This window comes from Eretmochelys imbricata, chromosome 4 (assembly GCF_965152235.1).
Source record: "Eretmochelys imbricata isolate rEreImb1 chromosome 4, rEreImb1.hap1, whole genome shotgun sequence".
Taxonomy (NCBI): Eukaryota; Metazoa; Chordata; order Testudines; family Cheloniidae; genus Eretmochelys; species Eretmochelys imbricata.
Window position 1 is genome coordinate 35724863 of NC_135575.1, and position 21205 is coordinate 35746067.

General features: G+C 38.6%; 1 protein-coding gene across 1 annotated transcript in view; it reads right to left on the reverse strand.

Moving 5' to 3' along the window:
• COL25A1 (collagen type XXV alpha 1 chain) overlaps positions 1-21205 on the reverse strand; it is a 428953-nt gene that overhangs the window by 86122 nt on the left and 321626 nt on the right. The window contains exons 11-14 of the mRNA XM_077814764.1: positions 20485-20511; positions 17552-17596; positions 2526-2579; positions 969-995 (exon numbers count right to left, since the gene is read on the reverse strand). Of these exons, the coding sequence (XP_077670890.1) occupies positions 969-995; positions 2526-2579; positions 17552-17596; positions 20485-20511 (153 nt within the window). The remainder of the gene's footprint in view (positions 1-968; positions 996-2525; positions 2580-17551; positions 17597-20484; positions 20512-21205) is intronic.

Genomic DNA, 21205 nt, shown 5'->3' on the forward strand with positions numbered 1-21205 from the left:
GGCCCAATCCTGGCCTCCCACCCTATCTGCTTATGTAGCTAGTTGGGGATGATTCTCTATGCCATTTCCCTCCTGGCCCAAGTATAAGGTGCATTTCAGGATTTTCCTGAGGTCTGGATGGCATATAGCCAGAGAAATTTACTCCTTGACTAGCCCCATTGTTTTCAATCTATTACACTGCTTCAGGAGAGTAAAGGGAGGCTCGGTTCTATAAGCCTTGCTCATGTAGAGTAGCACTTTCTTATAGGAGTAGTCCCATTAGAATTCTGCTCTGATAGGACAGAATCAGACCCATAGTTACTAGTACTGTGGGGACGATTCTGATCTGTGATATTGTACTGGTGTAACTCCATTGATTTCTATGGAGTTGTTCCTCATTGATACCAATGCAAGTGAGAACAAGTAGTGCATTTGTGTTCCTGTCCTTTTTCATGAAGTCTAAAGTTGAGATGGATGGGCCATCCATCCTTATTCTCACCCTTATTCTCTCACCCTTATTCAAGTAGAGCTGGGCTGCAACAGAGAACTCAACATGAGTAAAATGAGATATCACTGTCCTATCTGACTGCCTTTCCAAGAAACTACTGCCCACAGACACTCACAACACCAACACCAAGTAATGCAAACCAGCTTGCTTTTCTGTTCATTCAAAGCAGGAACATTCTTTAAAAATACTATAATATCAGAGTCCACCTGTGCAGCCCTAGCATATATTAGTGAGCACATACAGGACTCACATGAGTAGTTTCATTAAGTCAATGAATTGTTTGCATGAGTAAGTGCTACTTAGCCCCAGTAAAGGGTTCCACAAGAGGGTCCACAGTTTTGTCAGTTCAGTGACTGAATTCTAGTTAATAATTTTTAACACAGCAGGTTGTTGTTTTTTAACAGATCAGTCCTCACTGCTGCCTGTGCATTCACAATTCTTCAAAACAAGATAAACACAGGGAAAGTGAAATATGCCTCACCTTTTCTCCTCGTTCTCCAGGGTCACCCTGATCAAAAGAGTAGGAACAAAGAAATCTTGACGTTATTAAGATGATGTCATTAGATAACTCAACAGAAGAGACATTAGATAACATATTTAATGCAAGACACTGTAGAGCAGCTGAATTTCATTTAATATTACAGATTATTCAATAGAAGAAGCCATGTCAGAAAGGATTCAATACTATAATCTGATGGGCTGCATCAACACATTACACACAGTGCAATGCAAAAGGCTGGTCAGTTGTGTGGAAGGCTCATCTTGGTTTTTCACTCTGGATTAAGGGAAGTGAGGAACAACTTCATGGCTCTGTGAAGCCACCCATTAGGACCGAGAGGAACCAGAGGGAGATGTGCCAAGCCCACCTTACTCTGGAGGGACTGAGGGAGAGAAGAAAATGAAAAAGAGAGCGGTCCTGAGGTTTGGAGAGGAGTTTGGAGGACACCTAATGAGAAACAGAAACCCCTTAAATATCTTGTCTAGATTCATAATCTGGTAGAGAGCAAAAAATGCTTGCAGAATTTTATATAAAAAAAGACAGTTTATAGCCATTACTTTTTAATTACACTTTGTGTGAGAAGCCAGTACAATGGCAAATCCCCTTTCATACACTGAATCTGACCCTGGCAACTCATCTCTGTATTTTTGACCATTCTAGCTTATCCACACCACTTTTGATGGTTGCTTGGCAACTCCAAGAATACTGCTGTGAATATGAATTAAGCAATAACTGCAAATACTTTGCATTCACTGAGTATAAAACAAGAAAAGGGTATGCCCCAAATGGCTTGTTTTCTTTCCTGATGGACAAGCGGCACGTCAGTACATTTTAAAGACTATCCTGGCTAGCTGTCAATAGCAATGTGATCTGTAAAATCAGCTGAGAAGCATATGTGCCCGCACAGACACACAGACACAGCTGATGGGATTAGAAATTGGTATTATCCTTTCTGAGAGGCCCAACAATCAAAGCATTTTGGATGTGTCTGATTTTTATTCAAACAAAGTTATCAAGTTTTGTGTGTTCAATTTCATCTGTTCGGAATCGAGTAAGGAATAATAATCAAAAAAATAAATGCAAGGCAACATTTTCTTTTTGCCATAACTATGGACTCAAACCTTCTCCCACTCAAGTTTGCTGTTAACTTCCAAAGAAGCAGTCTCAGACCTCAAGATTTAATCCTGACATTCATCAAAGAATTGACTGCAGTAGTTCTTAAAAAAGGGTCTGAAATGCATTATGAGAAGCATAAACAATACTATGTAAACAGGTTTCCAAATTCCTAAACGCTTGCATCATATTTGCCTTGCAGTGCACATATACTCGTCACTAATGTTGACTGGAACTATGCATGTGCAGCAAAAGAACATGCCCCTTTATGGTGAAATGTTTAAAGTCTCTTAATACCACTTAGCACTGTAGAGAGGCAGAGCCTATTACAAATTAATCATGATATACAAATCAAAAAGCATGACACTATCATCCATATACATACCTGTACTGTGCTTTATTTTTCAGTTGGTTTTCTGCACTAACCTTAAGCCCTGGTGCTCCGCTTTCTCCCACTTCACCGGGCAAACCTGGCTCACCCTAGAATGACAACAAATAAAGACGTGGTGTTAAGAAAAAGAAGATGAAGAATATCAGCAATATTCCACCTAATGTCTCCTATTGGGTTTGTAGTAGTGATGGAGAAATCTCAAAAAGGGTTCAATTTGGATAAGATCCCCAAAGTTGGGATGCTAATATGAAGCTTGCTGAACCTCTTGGGGCTGATTATGATATCATTTACTCCTGTATAAATCAGGAATAACTCTACCGAAGTCAGTGGAGTTACAATGGTGTCATATTATCCTCAGAGGAGGATCAGGGCCCTTGAGTCAGCAAAACTGGCCATTATCCTCATACATCTTTCTAAGAAGATTGCTAGCATGTCCTCCTTCTCTTTGGCCTGGAAATAGCACAATAATGGCCTTTTAAAAAAAAGTTATTTTGGTACTTCTGGAGGAGAGATGTGCAGAGGCATGTGAAAACCCATGACAACAAATGTTAGCTTTCAAAAAGGTCCAAATCTAGAAATGTGAGAGGTTTTGGGAAGTAGAGTGTTGTTTTTATTTTTGAATATGGACTTATTTGCCCAACTCTCATGGCCTGAAACTGAGGATGGAGAACCAGGAGGTGCCCATTCAAAGATGCGCAGGTTGGGATAACAGTAATTAGCTAATGCTCAGTAGTGTTTGTTTATTGTGTAGGCAGTGTAAGGTTATGAAACCCAACCACTTAAAAGCAAGGAAATGTCTGAATGGTAGGTAAGAACATTGTAATTTACAAACTTTAATTGTTTTTTTTAAACACTTTTTTTTTCCACTTTATGAATTTCCCATGTTTTCCCCCCTCTGTGTAGATAAATAAAGACACCATTTAAAATTTTTTAAATAAATGTGATGGAGAGGTCAACCAATTATTAAAGAAATTAGTGGTGCTGGCCAACCTAATAATGTCTCCTACAGAACCCTGCCTCATTCAATCACCTAATAAGGTATACATGTTCCTCAGATAACCTTTAACCACATGCATGCATAGCACAGCTTACCTTCACTCGACTGTTGATCAAACATGTTCAAAAGGCATAGAGGTCAAGATTTTAAAAACATATATGTACAAAGTTAGCTTGTAAATCTATATTTAGGTACCTAAATAAAGTGGTCTGGTTTTAAGAAGTGCTGAACACTCATCAGCTTCCACTGTAGCCAAGCTAGAGACAGACACTAACATAACACAGGGAACTGAGCTGACCAAATAATAATAATAATGAAAAAAAAAACTGGGAAAATTTCTTCAGACTTTGCAGAAATATTCTCTTCTGCCTTCAGAGAAAATCTAGCGAAAAACAAACCAGTTTTGCAAGTCAAAGTTAGAGGGCAATTAAAATGGAAGCTGCTTGCAACTACAACTACTATGGAAAGATTCTACTTTTCCAGAACACAATCTTCCATTGCCAGATGCTTTTTCCATCCCTAACTGCTATGGTCAGTTATAAACCACAGCTCTGAAGTACCCATTCCTCACAGTCATGTAGCATTCTATTTCTGCACTAGGTCATAAAAAAGGTGGGATATGTTATGATTATCAAGAGTTGGGTAATTTGAATAATACAAAACAAGAATGTTGAGATTCTCCCAAAAGCATTTGTGACATTAAGGAGGGATGTTTTCCAAGCAGGGGGTGAGGAATTAGCCATCAGAGCACCATGATAGTCACAGAGAGTTATATGGCCAACTTGGGCAATTCATTGTCAATATTTTTAAATGGGTTCAGCTTTAGATTGCCAATTTTGGTTGGATGAATTGCTGGAGGTTTCATCACATGACATAATCTTTAATTAAAGATTTATCTTTAATTCCTGGAGACTTCAGGACAAACCTGGAGGCTTGGAACCCTACAGCCAGCTACTGTAGCAATTAAATCTGATCTATCAGGAAGCTAGGATTTAAATGTACTGGCTATCAAACATCCATGTCCTACAAAGGGACAATCTAAAAGTCACTTAAAGAGAACTGTCATTTGAGACACTGAGATGGAATGAGCACTTGTATATTTACTCATTTCTCCACCCTTCCAAAAAACAAGTCATTGTTCATTTCTGTCCCCTTCACTTTAAAACAGCTGTTGTCTGCTGACACTTGCCAAGGGCTTAAGTCTTTAATCAAAGTATCAGGGTTCCAAGCCTCCACCTTCTTCCTAGGCCTGCACATCAGTGGTATTAATGCCCATAGTTATTGGTATGGTAAAGAGAGGCTGCATAAGTAGAATAGAAAATTCATCTGATTTTCCTTGAAGTGAAATGAAATGCTGAAGCTTTTATCGAGTTATAATAAATCCCTCCTAAAACAAAACTCCATCTCTGACCCCCCCTGTGGGTTTCTATAATTTACTCTGCCTAAGCCCTGTGCTGGGTTTCCAGGGTGGTCGGTACCAAGTGAGAGAGAGCTATGGGGGAAAGGAGAAACTGAAAATATATCTGGAGGGACAGCACATGAATAACATACATTTGAACGGATTATCCTCCTCTGAATTTAATGGCCAGCATTGCAGGGATTATCTCATGTTCTGATTTTTTTTAATACACACAATACCCCCTCTTCAATTTTTCATCGTACTCTTTTCCAGGAGCCCATTTAGTTTTCTGAGAGTCTTGATGGGTGAATCAGCTATGATATTGCTGATTATTCTTAGCACCATGCACACATGAAATCTCAAAAACTTGGCAGCAAACTCAGAGCTATCAGTACCCTCACCCAGCTAGTTTGTATCATTGCCCTGTACTAAACTTTCCTAAACATTGGCCCTGTACCCTAGTGCAAGCAACTAGCTACATCTCTCCTGCAAGTGAGAAACTAAAGACCTCCCCTACCCTGCACCTTTTTACAGATAATAATTCAGTCAAGTATTGGGGTGCTCCAAAGGCTTATTTTACTAAGCTATTCCAAAACTCTTGAGCTGAACGGTGGTGTGACCATTCAGGACAGGAGTGCATTACATCAGCAGGGAGAGAAGGGCATATGAAAATTGTTTCACAGCCCACCAAACTGAGGGCCAGCCCTGCAAAGAACCTAGTAGAAGCAAAGAGAAGACAACCACAACAGGGGGAAAATGGCAGAAACCTACAGTCTGGCTGTTTCTAAGGAGTATTGGGTAATGCACTACGAAGAGCAGCAGAACACAAGGGAACTTTGCAAGTTGCAACTTTTTTCTAGGGGAAAGTCAAATCTCAAAGTGGGACACTGCCACACAATCCATTACGGCTTGTGTGATCTCTCTATACTATGGACCACATTTTGCTCTTCAGTTGCATCACTGGCACAGAGGGTAGGATCTGGCCATAAACACTGATGGTTTTTAACGTTTCTGTTTTTCAAAGTCTTTCAAAAAACAAAACAAAAAAAACCCCAAACCCCGACAACATTTCAAACACTCAGTTGATTAGGAAATTCCACAGGTAGTTATAAAAGCAAAACAGCAGCTGACATTTTAAATGTAGATAGATTGATGGTGCTTCCTCTGCTATACCTTAAAACACAACATTATTTCGGGTTTATTGGTCCCAACTGACCATTTTAGTAGTTAGGCTGAAAATAATGTTGAATGCCTTTGTTACAAAGTATGGCTTATTACGTTATATTTTTTTTAACCAAAACACATTTTAAAACCATAATGTAAAACACTGCTTGGGTCTTTTTCAACCATTCAAGTAACTGTTTCAAAGAGAAACAAAAGATTTATGTCATTTTTAAGGTGGAAAAGTGGTTACACCATTTTTTAAGGAAATGAGGCACCAAAGGAAAAATTGGTCATTCAACAGGGCTATCACATGCAATAATTTCAATCAGATTGTTTTTCAACTTGGCATTGGTAAAATGAAGAAAGCTGTGAATTTAAATCTTTAATCACAGATAATTTGACATTCGCTATGCTGCAGTGGATGTGTTTCCTGACTAGTGCTGAAGTCTACCCTTAACAATGATGATAACAAAGATGTTAGATTGTGGAAATAGTTGTCTTCTGTATAACATTTAGCTCTATAATTTATTCAGGATTTGGGGGAGGGGGTTCCACCCCCCAAACAGTTACTTTGTTCAGAGCACATTCCAAAGTTTAGGTAATGGCTCGCTCTTTTTAAACTTCTGGGGGGAAAAAAAGGCACCATCATTCTAAGGGGGGAGCGGGGACCACCAAGCAAACATAACATGTCCTATAATCTTTTAGTGCGTAAAATATAATCCAAGCTCTTAATTAAAGTAAGAATGAGGACTGTATTGTGTCCTCACATGGAAGATGGACATAGGGCCCAGGAAACTCTGTAAAGTCACGCCTGGAGACTTCCCTTATAATCCTTTCCCTGCAGGGAGGGGCTCCGGGGATTGCAGAGGAAGCAGTATTGCAGCTTCCCAACCCCGTGTGGATCCAAGGGAATCTCCAGCTCCAGTTCTTCCGCTCTGTTTCTCTGTTCCACACCCAGCTAGATGGCTTCTTCAAAGCTATGCTCCTATTGGCTACTAATGCTATGCCTACGACAGAACCACCCTGTCATATGCAGGAACAGCATCTTAGCAAACACTGCTTCTATTAGTATTAATGTGAGCTGGGATACGCCCTGCCTCTTGAAGTGGGTTTTGCAGCTCTGTGGAGCCCACTTGACACAGTAGTTGGTAGAGAAGCTTCCACAATGTCCAGCAGCAGATGTCATGGTGCTGGTAGCTTCTCTGCTGCGCACACCTCCCAGCTGCTGTCAGTTTTGTTTGATCTGGTGTCCTTGCAGAAGCAATGGTGGCAATCAGGTCCACAGAAAACATGTCCCAAGACTGTAAACATACAAATACTCCTTCTAGAGCAAAAGTGCAGTTTTAATATCCTTTAACTTTTTTTGCATTACCAACCGTACCACTTCCTAGCCTTTAAGAACACAACATTCACCTCTAAAGAAGGATCATATATTGAAAAAAAAAATGTGACTGCCTATACAAAAGACAATGAAATATCAGAAAAAGTGCATGGGTTGCAGTTATTGTTTTTCAAAAATTAATATCAATGTGGCCAAAGAGCTATAAAACTTGGAACAGTGAGTTACATTGTCCATGTTCGTAAACATGGATAATGGATAAACATTAAATACTGCAGCCACAGGATCACCACATGGCAGTCTGACATCAAGTCACTTTAGCTAAACCCAGGGCAAAAGAACATGAAGCTTCCTGTAGTCTCTTCCTAACCCAGAGAGAGGTATGTTGTGACCTAAGCAATGGTGAATTTGGACCTTGGTGCACATTGGTAGAAGTTTTAAAGCTACCTTGTCAGCAATAAGAATGGGGAATTTTAGTCACATCACATAGCGCAGTATTACGGAAGTTGCCAAAAATGGACCACGAAGCATATGCGCAGTCTGTGCGGGACAGGAGTGGTGAAAAAGGAACATGCTACACGCAATAAAGGACTGAGTACTGATTTAATTTACACTGGTATTAATCAGGATGAATTCCATCAGTGGATTTATACTGGTATAAAAGAGATCAGAATCAGGCACGTAATTCTTTAGACTCCTACAGTGTCTTTAAACCAAGCATCTCAAAGCATTATCTAAACACGAGTTAAATCACACAAATCCTCTGTAAGGTAGAGAAGCATCATCCTAATTTTACACATGGAGGAAACTCAGACACAGAGAGACAAAGTGACTTCAGTGGAGTTCAGAACTCCATGACAATGTAACACCAGCTCATGAGCTGACCTCAACTTCCTGCTCTGACCTCTAAATAAGTAGTTTATCTGCTGACCACTGACACAGAAAAATAATACTGCTGACCCAGGAGGATTTTTTTGTTGTTTATAATAATACAGAGAGATGGTCCTCATTTGTGCAGTAATGATGGTATATTTTCAAACAAACACACAAATAGGCTGAAACATTCAGAGGCTTTAATATATTACAGGAGTCAGCTTCTGGGCATGTAGCCGCCATCAACGCTAAGTGGAGTTCTGCACATTAACTCCAAGTGCACTGATGGGACAATATGCACAGTAATGCAAAATCAGCAACAACATGCTAACAAGTTAAGCAGCCTTCACTATTGCTATAGAGATCACAGGATTGCCACTGTTAAAGATAACTGTTGTTTCAGTAAGCTGTGATGCCAATGCGTAACACAGAAACATCATTATATTACATTATCGCTAAGGATGGGCGAACCATTCTGAATAACACCACCTACCACCCAGAACTTCTGAGAATTTCTAGAACTGACAGTAGAGTGAGGACACAAACACAAAGAACGAAGCTTTATGCAGCAACTAAAGAACCCCCTAACCAGGAAGTTCCTACATTCATTAAGCTCCCTGCTGCAACACATCCTGGTCTTCTCTGGTTACTGTGAAAGATCAGGAACTCTATAATCACTTCACATCTCCCTTTCTCTTTCATTAAATATTATAACTTAAATTATAAACCAATGTACAACAAGAAAAGGAGTACTAGTGGCACGTTAGAGACTAACCAATTTATTTGAGCATAAGCTTTCGTGAGCTACAGCTCACTTCATCGGATGCATTCAGTGGAACAGTTCAAAATAAACTTCAATTTTCTTAAAACTATTTACACTACTATGTCCCCTTATCAACTGCATTAAAATAGTCCAGAGTAGTATTCTAAGCATTTCAGGGGCTCTGATCAGTCTTCCAGACCATGTTGTCAGTTCTGTTGAGTTTATGCATGGAGTTTCCTGTTGAGGAGGCTCACTTCCTGATAGAATATCTGTAGGACCCAGATCCTCTCTTTGTTGTGTTGCAAAATATTGAAGATGAACCCGATTCCTCTGAAGAGTCCTTTAGGAGTCTTCACTAGGTGGGATCGGGGAGTTTCTGCCAAATTGGGAACAGCTCCAAGTGTCTGGGAGCTTTTGAGACAAACTTTGTTCCCTCGTCTCAGTTCAGGTAGTGCTTGTCTTCTGTGCTGAATAATGAAGTTTTTTTGTTGCAGAATTTTTATTCCAGCATCCTGTTTTCAAAATTCCTTCAGGTCAGTCCTTAGTCACCCTGACATCAGAAGTTTTACCAGAGATAGTCCAGACACGAGGCATATTGACTGATATGCCAGGAGTCTTCTGTTATGAATCCACTGATTTTTGAAGAAGTCTTTTTAAAGTCTACACTGTTTCTCCCCTTCCCAGTAGCTCTGGGAATAAAGGGGACTACTACAATGAGGTTCAAAATCAAAATCCTGTGCAAATGCTAGCAGTATTTCATAGGTAAATTAAAGCCCATTATCAAATATGAAGACTTTAGGAACTCCATGTCTTGCAAATGCTGACTTTAGTTTCTGGATGACCTGTGCTGATGAAGCGTGTGTAAGTATGTCCAAGTGAATACATCTGGAGAACTACAATAATGTGTGCGAGTCCTTTCCAGAAAACAAATCTGTGGCTACCTGCTGCCAAGGTCTGTCAGGTAGCTTTGTAGAGAGTAATGTTCTGGCAATTTTTTTTTTTTTTTACTTGTTACATATCTCATAGCCCTCTACTAAGCTCTGAATTTGCCTACTCAGACAGGGCCACCACATGGATTGTTGTGCTCATGCCCTGCACTTGTTTATGCTTTGGTGTCTCTCATGGATTTTGGAGAGCATCTCTTTCTGAAGTACCATCGGGATCAGAATGAACCGTCCTTTCAGAAACAACAGTCATGTGACGGTCATTTAGATTCTGCCAATATTGTAGTAGGTCTGGTGGAATTTGGCTCCAGAACTTTGGCAAAGTTGAGTCAGTTTCTGGTAACTCCTATCCTTTAGCTGTTCATCTCCAATTTGTTGAAGTCAGCTAGCAGATGCTGGAATTGCTTCCAGAAAAAGGACAATGTAGACTTTGACATCTTTCTCTAAAGCTTTTTCTTCCATTTGTGGCTGCTCAACTGGGGATCTAGAAAGTGTCTGCTGCTATGAGTGCTTTCCCTGCTATATGTTCAATGTAGAAAGCAGCCATAGTCAAAATCTTTGAATCCTAGGTGGAAAGTCATCCAATGGTTTTGAACATCATAATGCCACTAAAGGCTTTCGGTCTGTTTTAATACTCAAATGCCAGCCAAACAGATATGCACTGAACTGTTCACAGACAAAAGTGACTGCTAGAGCTTCCCTTTTCCACTTGAGGATATTGCTGCTCGCTTTCGGTAAGCCTTCTTGATATGACTGCAACAGCCTCTGGTCTCCTTCTGGGTGGTTTTGCGTGAACACTGATCCTAAACCATATGAAGATTCATCTGCTGCTGGATATTTTATGGGATATTGTGCAAAAACACGTGGCGATATCAGTAGTTCTTTTATTTTATTAAATGGGTTTTGTTGTGTGCTCCCCCAGATAAATGTATTATGACCACAAAGGAGATCTCTTAAGGGTTTTGTTAGATGAACTAAATTTGTTAAGAATTCTACAAAATGTTTTATCATGCCCAGGAATCTTCCTACAGCAAAAATGTCTTTGGATTAAGGTAAGATCAGTAATGCCTTCGGTTTGTCTGAATCCAGCTGCATTCCCTGTTTACTAATTGTGTGTTCAACAAATTTTGTGTGTTCCTTTTTCCAAATTCACATTTCCCATTCAGAGAGAGGCCAGCTTGTTGGCAGCATCTCAAAACTTCATGTAGTCACTTTTCATGTTCATTTTTATCTCTGCCATACACCACCACCTCATCTGCATGGCAAAGGATGCCAGGCAGACCTGACACAATCTGAAAGATTCTCTTTTGGAAATGTTCTGGTCCTGAAGATATGCTGAATGGAAGGCAATTAAAACAGGGGCTTCCAAACAGCATCATGAATGTCATTAATAGTATAGGTTCTTTAGCAAGGAGGATTTGCCAGAAGCCTGCTGTAGTACCTATCTTTGAGACGACTTTGGCTTCTGATAACTGAGCTAATGTCTGGACAATTGCGAGAAGCATGTGTCTTTCTCTGCACATGCTTTTATTAGGTTGTGTTAGGTCCACACAAATTCAGATTTTGCCCTTGGACTTTGATACTACATACTATGGAGACATTGCATAATACCCCAAATATATCTTAGAATTGTTTTGATATCCTGTAAGCTGTGGGAAAGACATGCAAAGGAACCAAAGGGAGTTGAAAGCCTGTTTCACCTTGCAGGTACTGTGTGCCCTGCAGGACTGGGATCTAAAATCAGGACTGTTCAGCAAAAATTGAGGTGGGTGGCTAACCTAACTTTTGCTGTATGTCTTGAATTTAAAAGAAAAAGGACCAAAAGGGTAAAAAAGCAAGAAAAAAAGCAGCCTCTTTCATGTCAGCATAGTTTTGGTGTGATGAGTACCTCTTGGTATAGCATCTGGTTGATTTTTCCCTGCCCTTGAGAGGAAAGGTTTGTCAGTGCTGCTATATTTTTCAGTCACTAGAATGTAATTAATTTTAAGGAAGAGGAAATACAAGAGGCCCCCAAAACCTAATCCAGGCTAATTTTCCTGTAAAATACATGAACGAGGACAGGGGGAAAAAGTGGTTTCTCAGACATGTTACTGTGATTTTCATTTCAAGCAAGGGTTGAATTACCTCCTTTCAACTTGCTTTTCGTCCCTCCCCCCCACCCCCCAAAAGGAACTTAAAATTGTTTGTTTAAGGCCTGGAAATCTCTTCTGGCCCACTCACCAGGTGAAATTAAGTGAAAAGACTCTTCAACAAGGCTCAGCTGGCCCACAAACTCGTCTGAGAATTTGTGAATTATACTCAATGATGTTTCCTTTCTTTGTATTTCTTCTTTTAATAAACTGCACTTCATACAACATGGTTTTTATACCTGCAAAAAATACTTTAAAGAAAATCTTTTAAAATATGTATCCTGTGTAATAAATAGTACTGGAAGAGAAATGTATATGCACAAGAGTAATAATAAATAAGCAATCAAAAGGGTAATAATAAATCTGCACACCCTCAAGTCTCTAAATCTACTAGCATATGTAAAAGAAGGAAATTTTTTTCCAGGTTTGCCAAATTGCTATCTGGTAACTTGGTCAAACTACTGAAGCAATTTAAAGTGGAATGATCGACACTGACCACACATTTTGCTTTCAATACATCCTTTTCAAAAAAAATTCCCAAGTAATGTATAAATAAAAATAGGGGTCTAACATATGTAGGCGGTGAAGAGGGGAGGATTTATGTACTGTAAGAAAGTCCCATTTAAAGCTAATGAGAATTACACAGCTCAAGTAAATCTCCAATTCGCTCATGGGAAAGTGAATTCCTTCAGGCCAAATATACTGCAGTCCTTACTGAGACAAAACTCCCATTGACTTCAAAAGTCCTTCTGACTTGTTGGAGACAACAGGAGTTCTGCCTGAGTAAAGCCCACATAAGGAATAACTGATTTGAGTCATATCCTTGTACTATCTAAACTTTTCAAGAATCCTTTTGTAGCCAGTTTAATATTAGTGATACAGGGATACACTGTGTAAGTGCAAGAACTCTTCTACTTTCCCTTGAGTCCCCACATAGGCCAGGCACAATCCTGCACCTTGTGTTCCCAGTGCACGCCGATGGGGCAGGCTTGTGCTACTGTGAGCGCTTGATTCTGTAAAGCGGGTGGAGAGGAGTGGGGTTAGAGCCCCGCTATCTCTCTGGACTAGCCAGGAGAGCACCAGTGGCACAGGGTGCCCACTGTGTTTTGTGAAAAGGAAGAGAAGGCCCTGATCAGAGCTACATCCTCTCACTGCTCCAAGAACTGTTGTGCCTGTCTACATTGCTATGTAGCCCGGGCCGGACCTATTGGTCATAAGCAGTATCCGTTTTCCATATTCCACTATTCCAATTAAAGGACGGATGAAGAAAAAAAGGAAGAATATAGAAAAACCTTCTATGACTGAGAGTGCTTCGCTGCACATTAAACGGCTCGCATTAAAAGAAAAAGTAACTTCACTGCGGACTTTCAGTTGCTGGGGGTGTTGCTATGGCTAACGGCAACCTTACAAAATTTCCTCAAGGTGAGTGATTATTTCTGAAGGGGGAGTAAAACTGAGGAAAGCATTTGAGCACATGCTTAACTTTAAGTCAGCGGGCCTTAAGTGCATGCTTAAAATTAAGTACATGCTTAAGTGCTTTTCTGAACAGAGATACTTTCCTGAATTGGATCCTAAGAAAGAAAATATTAACCCCATTAATGCCCCTTGCATTCTAGTCCAATACATCATTAGACGGAGGGAGTTCACTCATTAAAAGGCTATCATGGCTCTAAGGCTTTTCTAAACCTTTTACCCATATGTCTTCAAGGGAGATGATTTGCATCACATATTTGAGCCTGGTTCAATATTCTGCAAATCACAGTAAATCCATAAGAACGCTGCCAGAATCACCAGCCAGCATCCCACAACAAACTCTAACTTTAATTCATGAAAACTAGCTTCTTCAGCATAAACATTCATTTCTCAAAGGAGTCTATCTCTAGTTTGAGACTACAGAGGAAGAGAAGCCTACAATGGACAATGGAAAAATTAAGCCAGACACTGAAGTTATTATTCCAGTTTTTTTCAACAGTATCTCCTGCATAAAATGGAACTATGGGTTTGCATGCTATCTGAAAGATTTAACCTTTTGGCACCAAAATCTGAGCACAGGGATCAACTTGCACAGCTCACTGGCAGGAACAAACCTTATACTGCATGGTGTATTGTACAGTATATTATACGCCTCTTCATATATTATACAATGTTATTTTAATTTAGCTTTTCAATATTTTTTTTTCATTTATTCGCAAACAAATGGAATTTATTAGTCATTTACTGAAAGGAATTGCAGCATGCCACCTTTGTCACATTTGTGCTACATTAAAGTAATTCATTTTCTTTCACAATAAAATATTACATGTCGTCAAGGGCTGTGAAAAACAACTGTAGTATAATGAAAAGAATTTTGTCTACATTTTTATTTTAGATCTCTATAGCTTTGCTCTAGGATTTAGTTTCTTAGTTTAGTAATGTGCACATTCTTTCTTCCAGGCCAAAAGTAAAGCGTTCAACCTGAATGAAAATGTGATGACGCCTTTATAGGAAATGTATAAGCATTTAAAAGTGTCTTCAAGTTATACAGAGGAAAATGTTTGAAAATGCCACAACTACTGAAGGAAATCAGAACATAAAACTATAAACAGAAACTGTTAGGTTCTATCTTTGAAGCACAATTTAAATTTGATGAGTAGCATATAAAGAGCTGTAACATTTTTTCCTTTTTTTCCTATGGAAACTCCATATTTATTTTTTCCTTTGTAAAGTATGAATACCATGCCGTATACGTAACTTTCAGAAGGTAGATGTACAAATTGTGAGACCACAGAATCATTTATTCGTACCCGCAGTGAAAGTCCACATTGGTCTTTCCAATGTATTATCTTAAAAAAAAAATATTGACCACAATCCGGCAAATCCTAACTCGTATGAGTAGTCCAATTGAAATCAATGCATCTGCTCATGTGAGTAAAAACTATTTGCTTGAGTAAATTTGTGTCCTCAAGCCCCTAAAAATAATGTTTTTTATAAGAAGTGAATCATCAATCCAATATAGTTCAATTTGCCTGGAATTAATCTTGTCCTTCCTTTACAAGTAAGTAGGCCAAGTTTTCAAAGATGATGTTACTAATTTTGCACCCACACTTTGGTGGACACACCAGATAACGTTTAGGAGGTAGACTACATGGTCACAAACCCGATTTGAACATACAAATAATGCACTGGTAATTAGCGTCTACACTCTACTGTTTTTGCCCATAAGTGATTGTGCCTGCAGAATCGTTCTCTCAACTAAGTACAGTCACAAAAAAGCAGATGCAAAATCTGAGACCCCATGAAAAGTTTGGCTGGTGATATTTTAACATATCTTAGATCTCACATATGCTGATTCCAAAATATTTTCTCCTTTGCTGTCTTACAACAGACAACACTATTTTTTTTTTGTCTTCCTCGGATATTATGGCAAAATTAGGTTCATGTTTTACTAGCAATAAAATGAAATGACTATTAAATGTTAACTATTATAATCAAATTATACAGATCCAGAACTGCAAATTATAATGTTAAATGCTGTACTTCTTTTTTGTTAAGAAAAACTCAATTCAAAATAAATGATCAAACACTTTGGAGTTATGCTTTAAGGTTTTTTTTGTATGCATAGCACCATCTTTATATACAATGGTTTGTCATCCGAACACAGTGAATCAATTATATTTTTTTTCCTTTTGGTATTCCCTGCAAGTGTTTTTGAAGTTTGGTAGGAAAGTAAGTGTTCATGAGAAAAACAGATGCATAGTACTGTCTAGAGCTGGGCCAGGCATATTATGTAAACTTCCCCACCCAGCACAGCCAACAGACCTTAGTGCTGATGTGAAACACCCCTGCTGTTTTAGTCAGAGGCCTCTCTTGTAAGCAGAGACCATCAGTCATGCTGAACTGTGAGTCAGTTTGGTGATGGAACTAAAAGATTAGGACTACCAAATTGATTTCACTAGTGACCAAAGATAAATCCCTCCTCCCGTCCCAACTGAATAATTGTTTTGGGGATTATTTTCCTCCCAGATGGATTAGTTTGCATTTTTCCACAGTGAATCGAAGTTTATGTTCCCCCTACATTTCTAATCCATTTTCTTATTCATTATTTATTGCTAGTAGCACAACAATGAGCCAGGCACTGTAAAAACAGCAGAGAAGACATGGTCCTTTATAGAAAGGCATTAAGCCATGAGAAAGAAAAAAGAAATTACAAAAAATCTTTTGTATTTTTCTTTTTTTGTAGATACATTGTGTAAAGTTATACACATCCATCTGACAAACTTCCATTTATCTCTCCCTGAACCTAGCTGCAGAACTTGGCATGATCTATAGAAAGAACCAAATACAGCCGTGTCTTGTGTATCAGTGAAAGAAGAAGCTTGTTTCTAGGTTCAGATTTCATAGGTGTCTCGCAGGTGGAGGGCATAGCTCACTGGGGGCCTGACCCTCAAAAAACTGAAGCATGAGTCAATTTACTCACATGAGAAGTCCCATTATCTTGAACGGAAGTACTCATGGGAGTAAAATTGCTCTCTGCAGGACTGGGCCCAACAAAAAGCTATAAGGTTGTCTTTTTTTCCCTATGTATATAGTAATTTAAGGCTATTTGTTGTCTTAATTTAATTGTAAGGAGACTTTAAAACTACATGTTCTCATAATACCAACAGGACTGTATTCGTTTCAGCTTAAAAGCTTTATCTCGTTCTTTCCATTTAAGGGCCAGATCCCACAATCTTTATTTACTCTTTATTCAAGCAAAACTCCCACATACTTCAATGGAAATTTTGTCTGAATAACATAAATGACTGGGGACTGCAATATTTGGTGATATATAAAATGCAAACCCAAAATAAACCCTCCAACACAAACTTCAATTTAAAACTAACAATAACATTGTACGTATTTACCTCAACATCTATTTTTGCAACAATAGTGTTATCATTTTGAACAGAATCTTTGTCTAGCTATCTTTGCTTACCTAATTTATGTGTATTTTTATAGCCAATCATTGATCCTGTTGTATTTCACGACTTTCCCTGGGAGTTCAGAAAACTAAAATTTCATTGTATGAATTGGGAAATTAAAAATTATTCCTAATGAGACATAGTGACTGAGGATTTGTCTACATAAGGCATTTCCATTTAAGTTATACGGGTGTCTTTTAAAAGCTGATTTAGTTAAACTAAAACAAACCCCTGTGTGAACACTCTTAGCCCAGTTTCACAGTGGCTTGTTTCAGTTTCAATTAAACTTGTCTCCAGTTGCCTTAAGCTAAATCAAAAAAAGTCCCTTAAACAAAAAAAGAGTGTCCACGGTGTCTTTGGCAGCAAGTTAACAAAATCTGTTAAAAAATCACATCTTTGGTTATATCAGTGCAATTCTTTCATGTAGAAAAACTCTGACTGGCTTTAGAAACTCAAGTAAATAGCATTTTCAGCACTGAAAAAGAAGGCGAAAAAGTTTCATATTGAACTCACCATATGTCCATCTATTCCTGGAACACCAGGCACTCCAACAGAACCCTGGTGGGAACCATAGACTTGGGTTTAGCAAGTTTAACAGACAAACAAATCATAAAACATGTCAGCTCTAAACCCAATACTTAAAGAATTATGTTGAACACATGCTTGCCATAAGTGCAAAATGTTTTTAAAAATAATCATTGTTGATGGTAAGAGCTCTTCCCACTTGACCTTCTGCACTAATCAGAAGTGTCCTAGTGTTATAATTATTGCATACTTGATGTCCTACTTCGTTAACCAAGTTTCAAATGGCTGATTATATTGTGATGTTCTGAAACCTTCAGTAAAAACTAAAGAATTATAATTCAATTCCACTGACCACTCTGCATGAATTTGGAAGACAGAGCTTCCTAAATCTAGTGTTTGGACCTCTGTAATTAAAAATATTCATAACGGGAACCATGCTTTAAAGCTACCAACTGGTAACACTGACCAATCTTTAGTACTTTTAAGAGATAAGCTGGAATAATTCTGTCTGGCACTGCTTAGTTTTAGTTACTACAATCAAAACATTAAAAACCACTATAGATCAAACAAGAAGCAGACGTGAAGAAAGAATTAAAAAGAAATCGGCAATGAAATGTAACATTTGAGGGATCTTTTTTTATAAAGCCTTACAACAAATGTAAACTTCTTTATGATGCATTGTCTTTTTGTACTAACTTGTGCAACTGTCATTATGAATTTTCAGTGACAATTCAGAAGGTGAGGAAAGCAGCAGTACAGTATGTGCTGACATAGCGGGTTTTTTTTTTAAACACTAAGTTTCAGTGAAAAAGTACATTGAAACCATCAATTTATCTTTCATTTATAAACACATCCTCAGCTTAGCTCACAAGCATCTGAGCCTCTTTATACAGGCTAGTTTGTTCTAAAGAGAAGGGGATTGCCAGTGGTGGGGTGTATTGTTGTCCAGGACTCTTTCAAACAAATCTAGAGCCCCCTGTAAAGCCATTCATTTGGGTCCACTTTCTGCAAGACCAAAGAATCAGTGCGGGACCCTCTCCCCTCCATCCAGTTATGCACACCAGTTAGAAAGTTCAGTCTAGTGGGAGAAGTCCGGGGACATAGAAGTCATTAGGGAATGTGTCCAATACTGATGCCTGCATTTGTGGATGGATTGGGTTAGGAGAATAATGGATGGAAAATTCCTGCTAAATAGGAAAAGGAGGAAATGTGTCATGTGTCCCAGAATGGGCCACAGTAAAGGGAGACATCCTGAACTCTCAGAAGGCTCCAGCTCTTGTCTCCATAGAGCTGTGAGTCATTCAGAAATTGTTTGTATTCCATACAACGTGGCACTGTAACCTTAGCAAGAGATATCAAATGAGCATTTCACCCTTTTCCCTGCTGGAGGGATGTGGGGAGGCCTTCAGGACCTGGAGGCCCCCGAAGGATGCAGACTTGGTAGCATTGTCTGTACCAGCCCTGTTGTTGCTTGATGCAAGCAGCCCATGAATGCTAATCAGGAATAGGGGGCATTAGTGAACAGTCACATATTCTTGTTCTTCCTCCCAAAAAACAGAGGGCAACACACAGGCTCAGAAGGGAGGTAAGCCATCAGGCTCTTGATAAACTGTTTTTTTTAGTATGGACTGTTCCCTTATTGATATCTGCTGATTTTTCTTATAAGATGCTGACATGCATAAATAAAACAGGTTTAAAATTAGCATATGCTTAATCATGCAAAAGGATCTCAGATTTTCTAACATCCAAAAAAAAAAAAAAAAAAAAAGAAAGGCTTTGCTGATGTTAAGCATGCTATTAAAGTACCTCCCAAGTCTGAAGGAGCAGTTTTAAAATGGCAACATGGGGACTAGGGCAGCTTTACAATTTCACACACTGTCTATCAGAGGTTATATTGCTAAGCATACAACGCTCCTCTCCTTAGTCCTAGGGCTTGATCCTGCTCCTATTTATGTCAGTGGGAAAACTCCCATTGACTTGAATGGTGCAGGATCAAGCCCTTACATCTTCATAGCTTTTACCTTCTTTTGTTTGAAATGTTTTGTTTTAACCAATGCCAAACAACCCAGATTTCAAAGAATGCTGTGCCTGTGACAGTCTCAGGGACAGAAAAACAGGGGACAATATCATTCCCACCTCTGAAGGATAATTATTCTTTTAGGTTTTCTCTAGATAATTTTAAATCATTAAATGAATTTTCTTAAACATCTTTGACAATATTGTTTATCTTCTGAAATCACTTTTCAAACAATTTGGCCTTCATGATAATTGGGTCACACACTGGCAAAGTGCAGCCTACTAGTTTTTATTACCGATATATTTAGTATTGTTCTGATGGTTCAATCCCATAAATCCTTGGTTCATTCCATCAAACTGCAGCAGTCAGTCCTAATGAGTGTAAATAATGCTGAAAGCATTCACAGGAAGTCAGTTGTCAGGTTACCATAGAAATAGGAAGACACCGGCAGGCCACCTGAATACAGCCAACCAAACACCATTTATCAGCAACACCTACATCCTTTATTTCTTCTGGTCACTTTTTTGGTCATATGGCACTGATCTACTTGAGTAAAGACATGCATTCAATTTGAAACTTTATCCCCCACCTTTTACAGTGTTTCAAGTTTGGTTTCATAGTTATACAGTACTTGAATAAAGAAAATTATAGTGCCCTTTTAACCTGCAAGTTCAGCAGACAGATTGAAAACAGTCTGCTCTGCATTGCTTGAATTTCCTATAATGGGCGAAATTAGAAATCCTGTGTCTCACATTATGTAGTTGTATTTTCGGAAAACAAAATTCACAGACTAAACTAACTGCTTCAATGTGGTGTACAGTAGCTAATTCCATTCACCTCTCCTGCTTGCAATTTGGCACTAGGAAGTATAATCACTTTCACAGTATTGTTGTTTATACTATACCTTTTGTCCTGGAGGTCCCTGAGGCCCCTGAAAAGGGAAAATAATTTAATTAGCATAATAATGTAGCCAATTTAAGCTTAAATGACCAATTAAAAATGCCCTATTGTGTAAGCATTCTTATGCTGGACTGAAACCAGCTGATGTTTTGGACATCAAGGAAAAGTAAAACTTTCTGCTGGAAATGTACAATGGATCTTTTCTCCTCTTTTTTGGAATAGCATTAACTACACACTGAAAAATTCAGATTTCCCCCCTTTTTTAATCTTTTATATTCCATTCTGTCTGTTTCTTCTTATAGATGCAAATGTGTCAGCATTTAGAAAGCTAAGGCCTTTCTGCTTCTAATACCAGCTAAGAAACAGGTGTGCTTCCACAGTGAAATACCTACATTACATATTCGCTTGCCAACATAAAGAAAAGATTTAAGCAATGAACATTTTTGGGAAAAAAAGATAAATAAACTCCCCCTCCCCTGCAACACACACCTCTCTAAGTCTAGGATTAAGCAAATCTGCATAGCATTTTACAGTGCTTTTACAGTGCTTTTATTCTTCAATGCAGTTTAAAAACATTAACCAATTATTCTTAACACCACCCTTGAGAGGTAGGGAAGCATTATTATCCCTATTTTACAGATGATCAGAGAGGTTAATGGGCTGTTGTCTTAAAAAAGCACTTAAACATCTGCTTAACATTAAGCATGTGCTCATGTCTTGTTGAT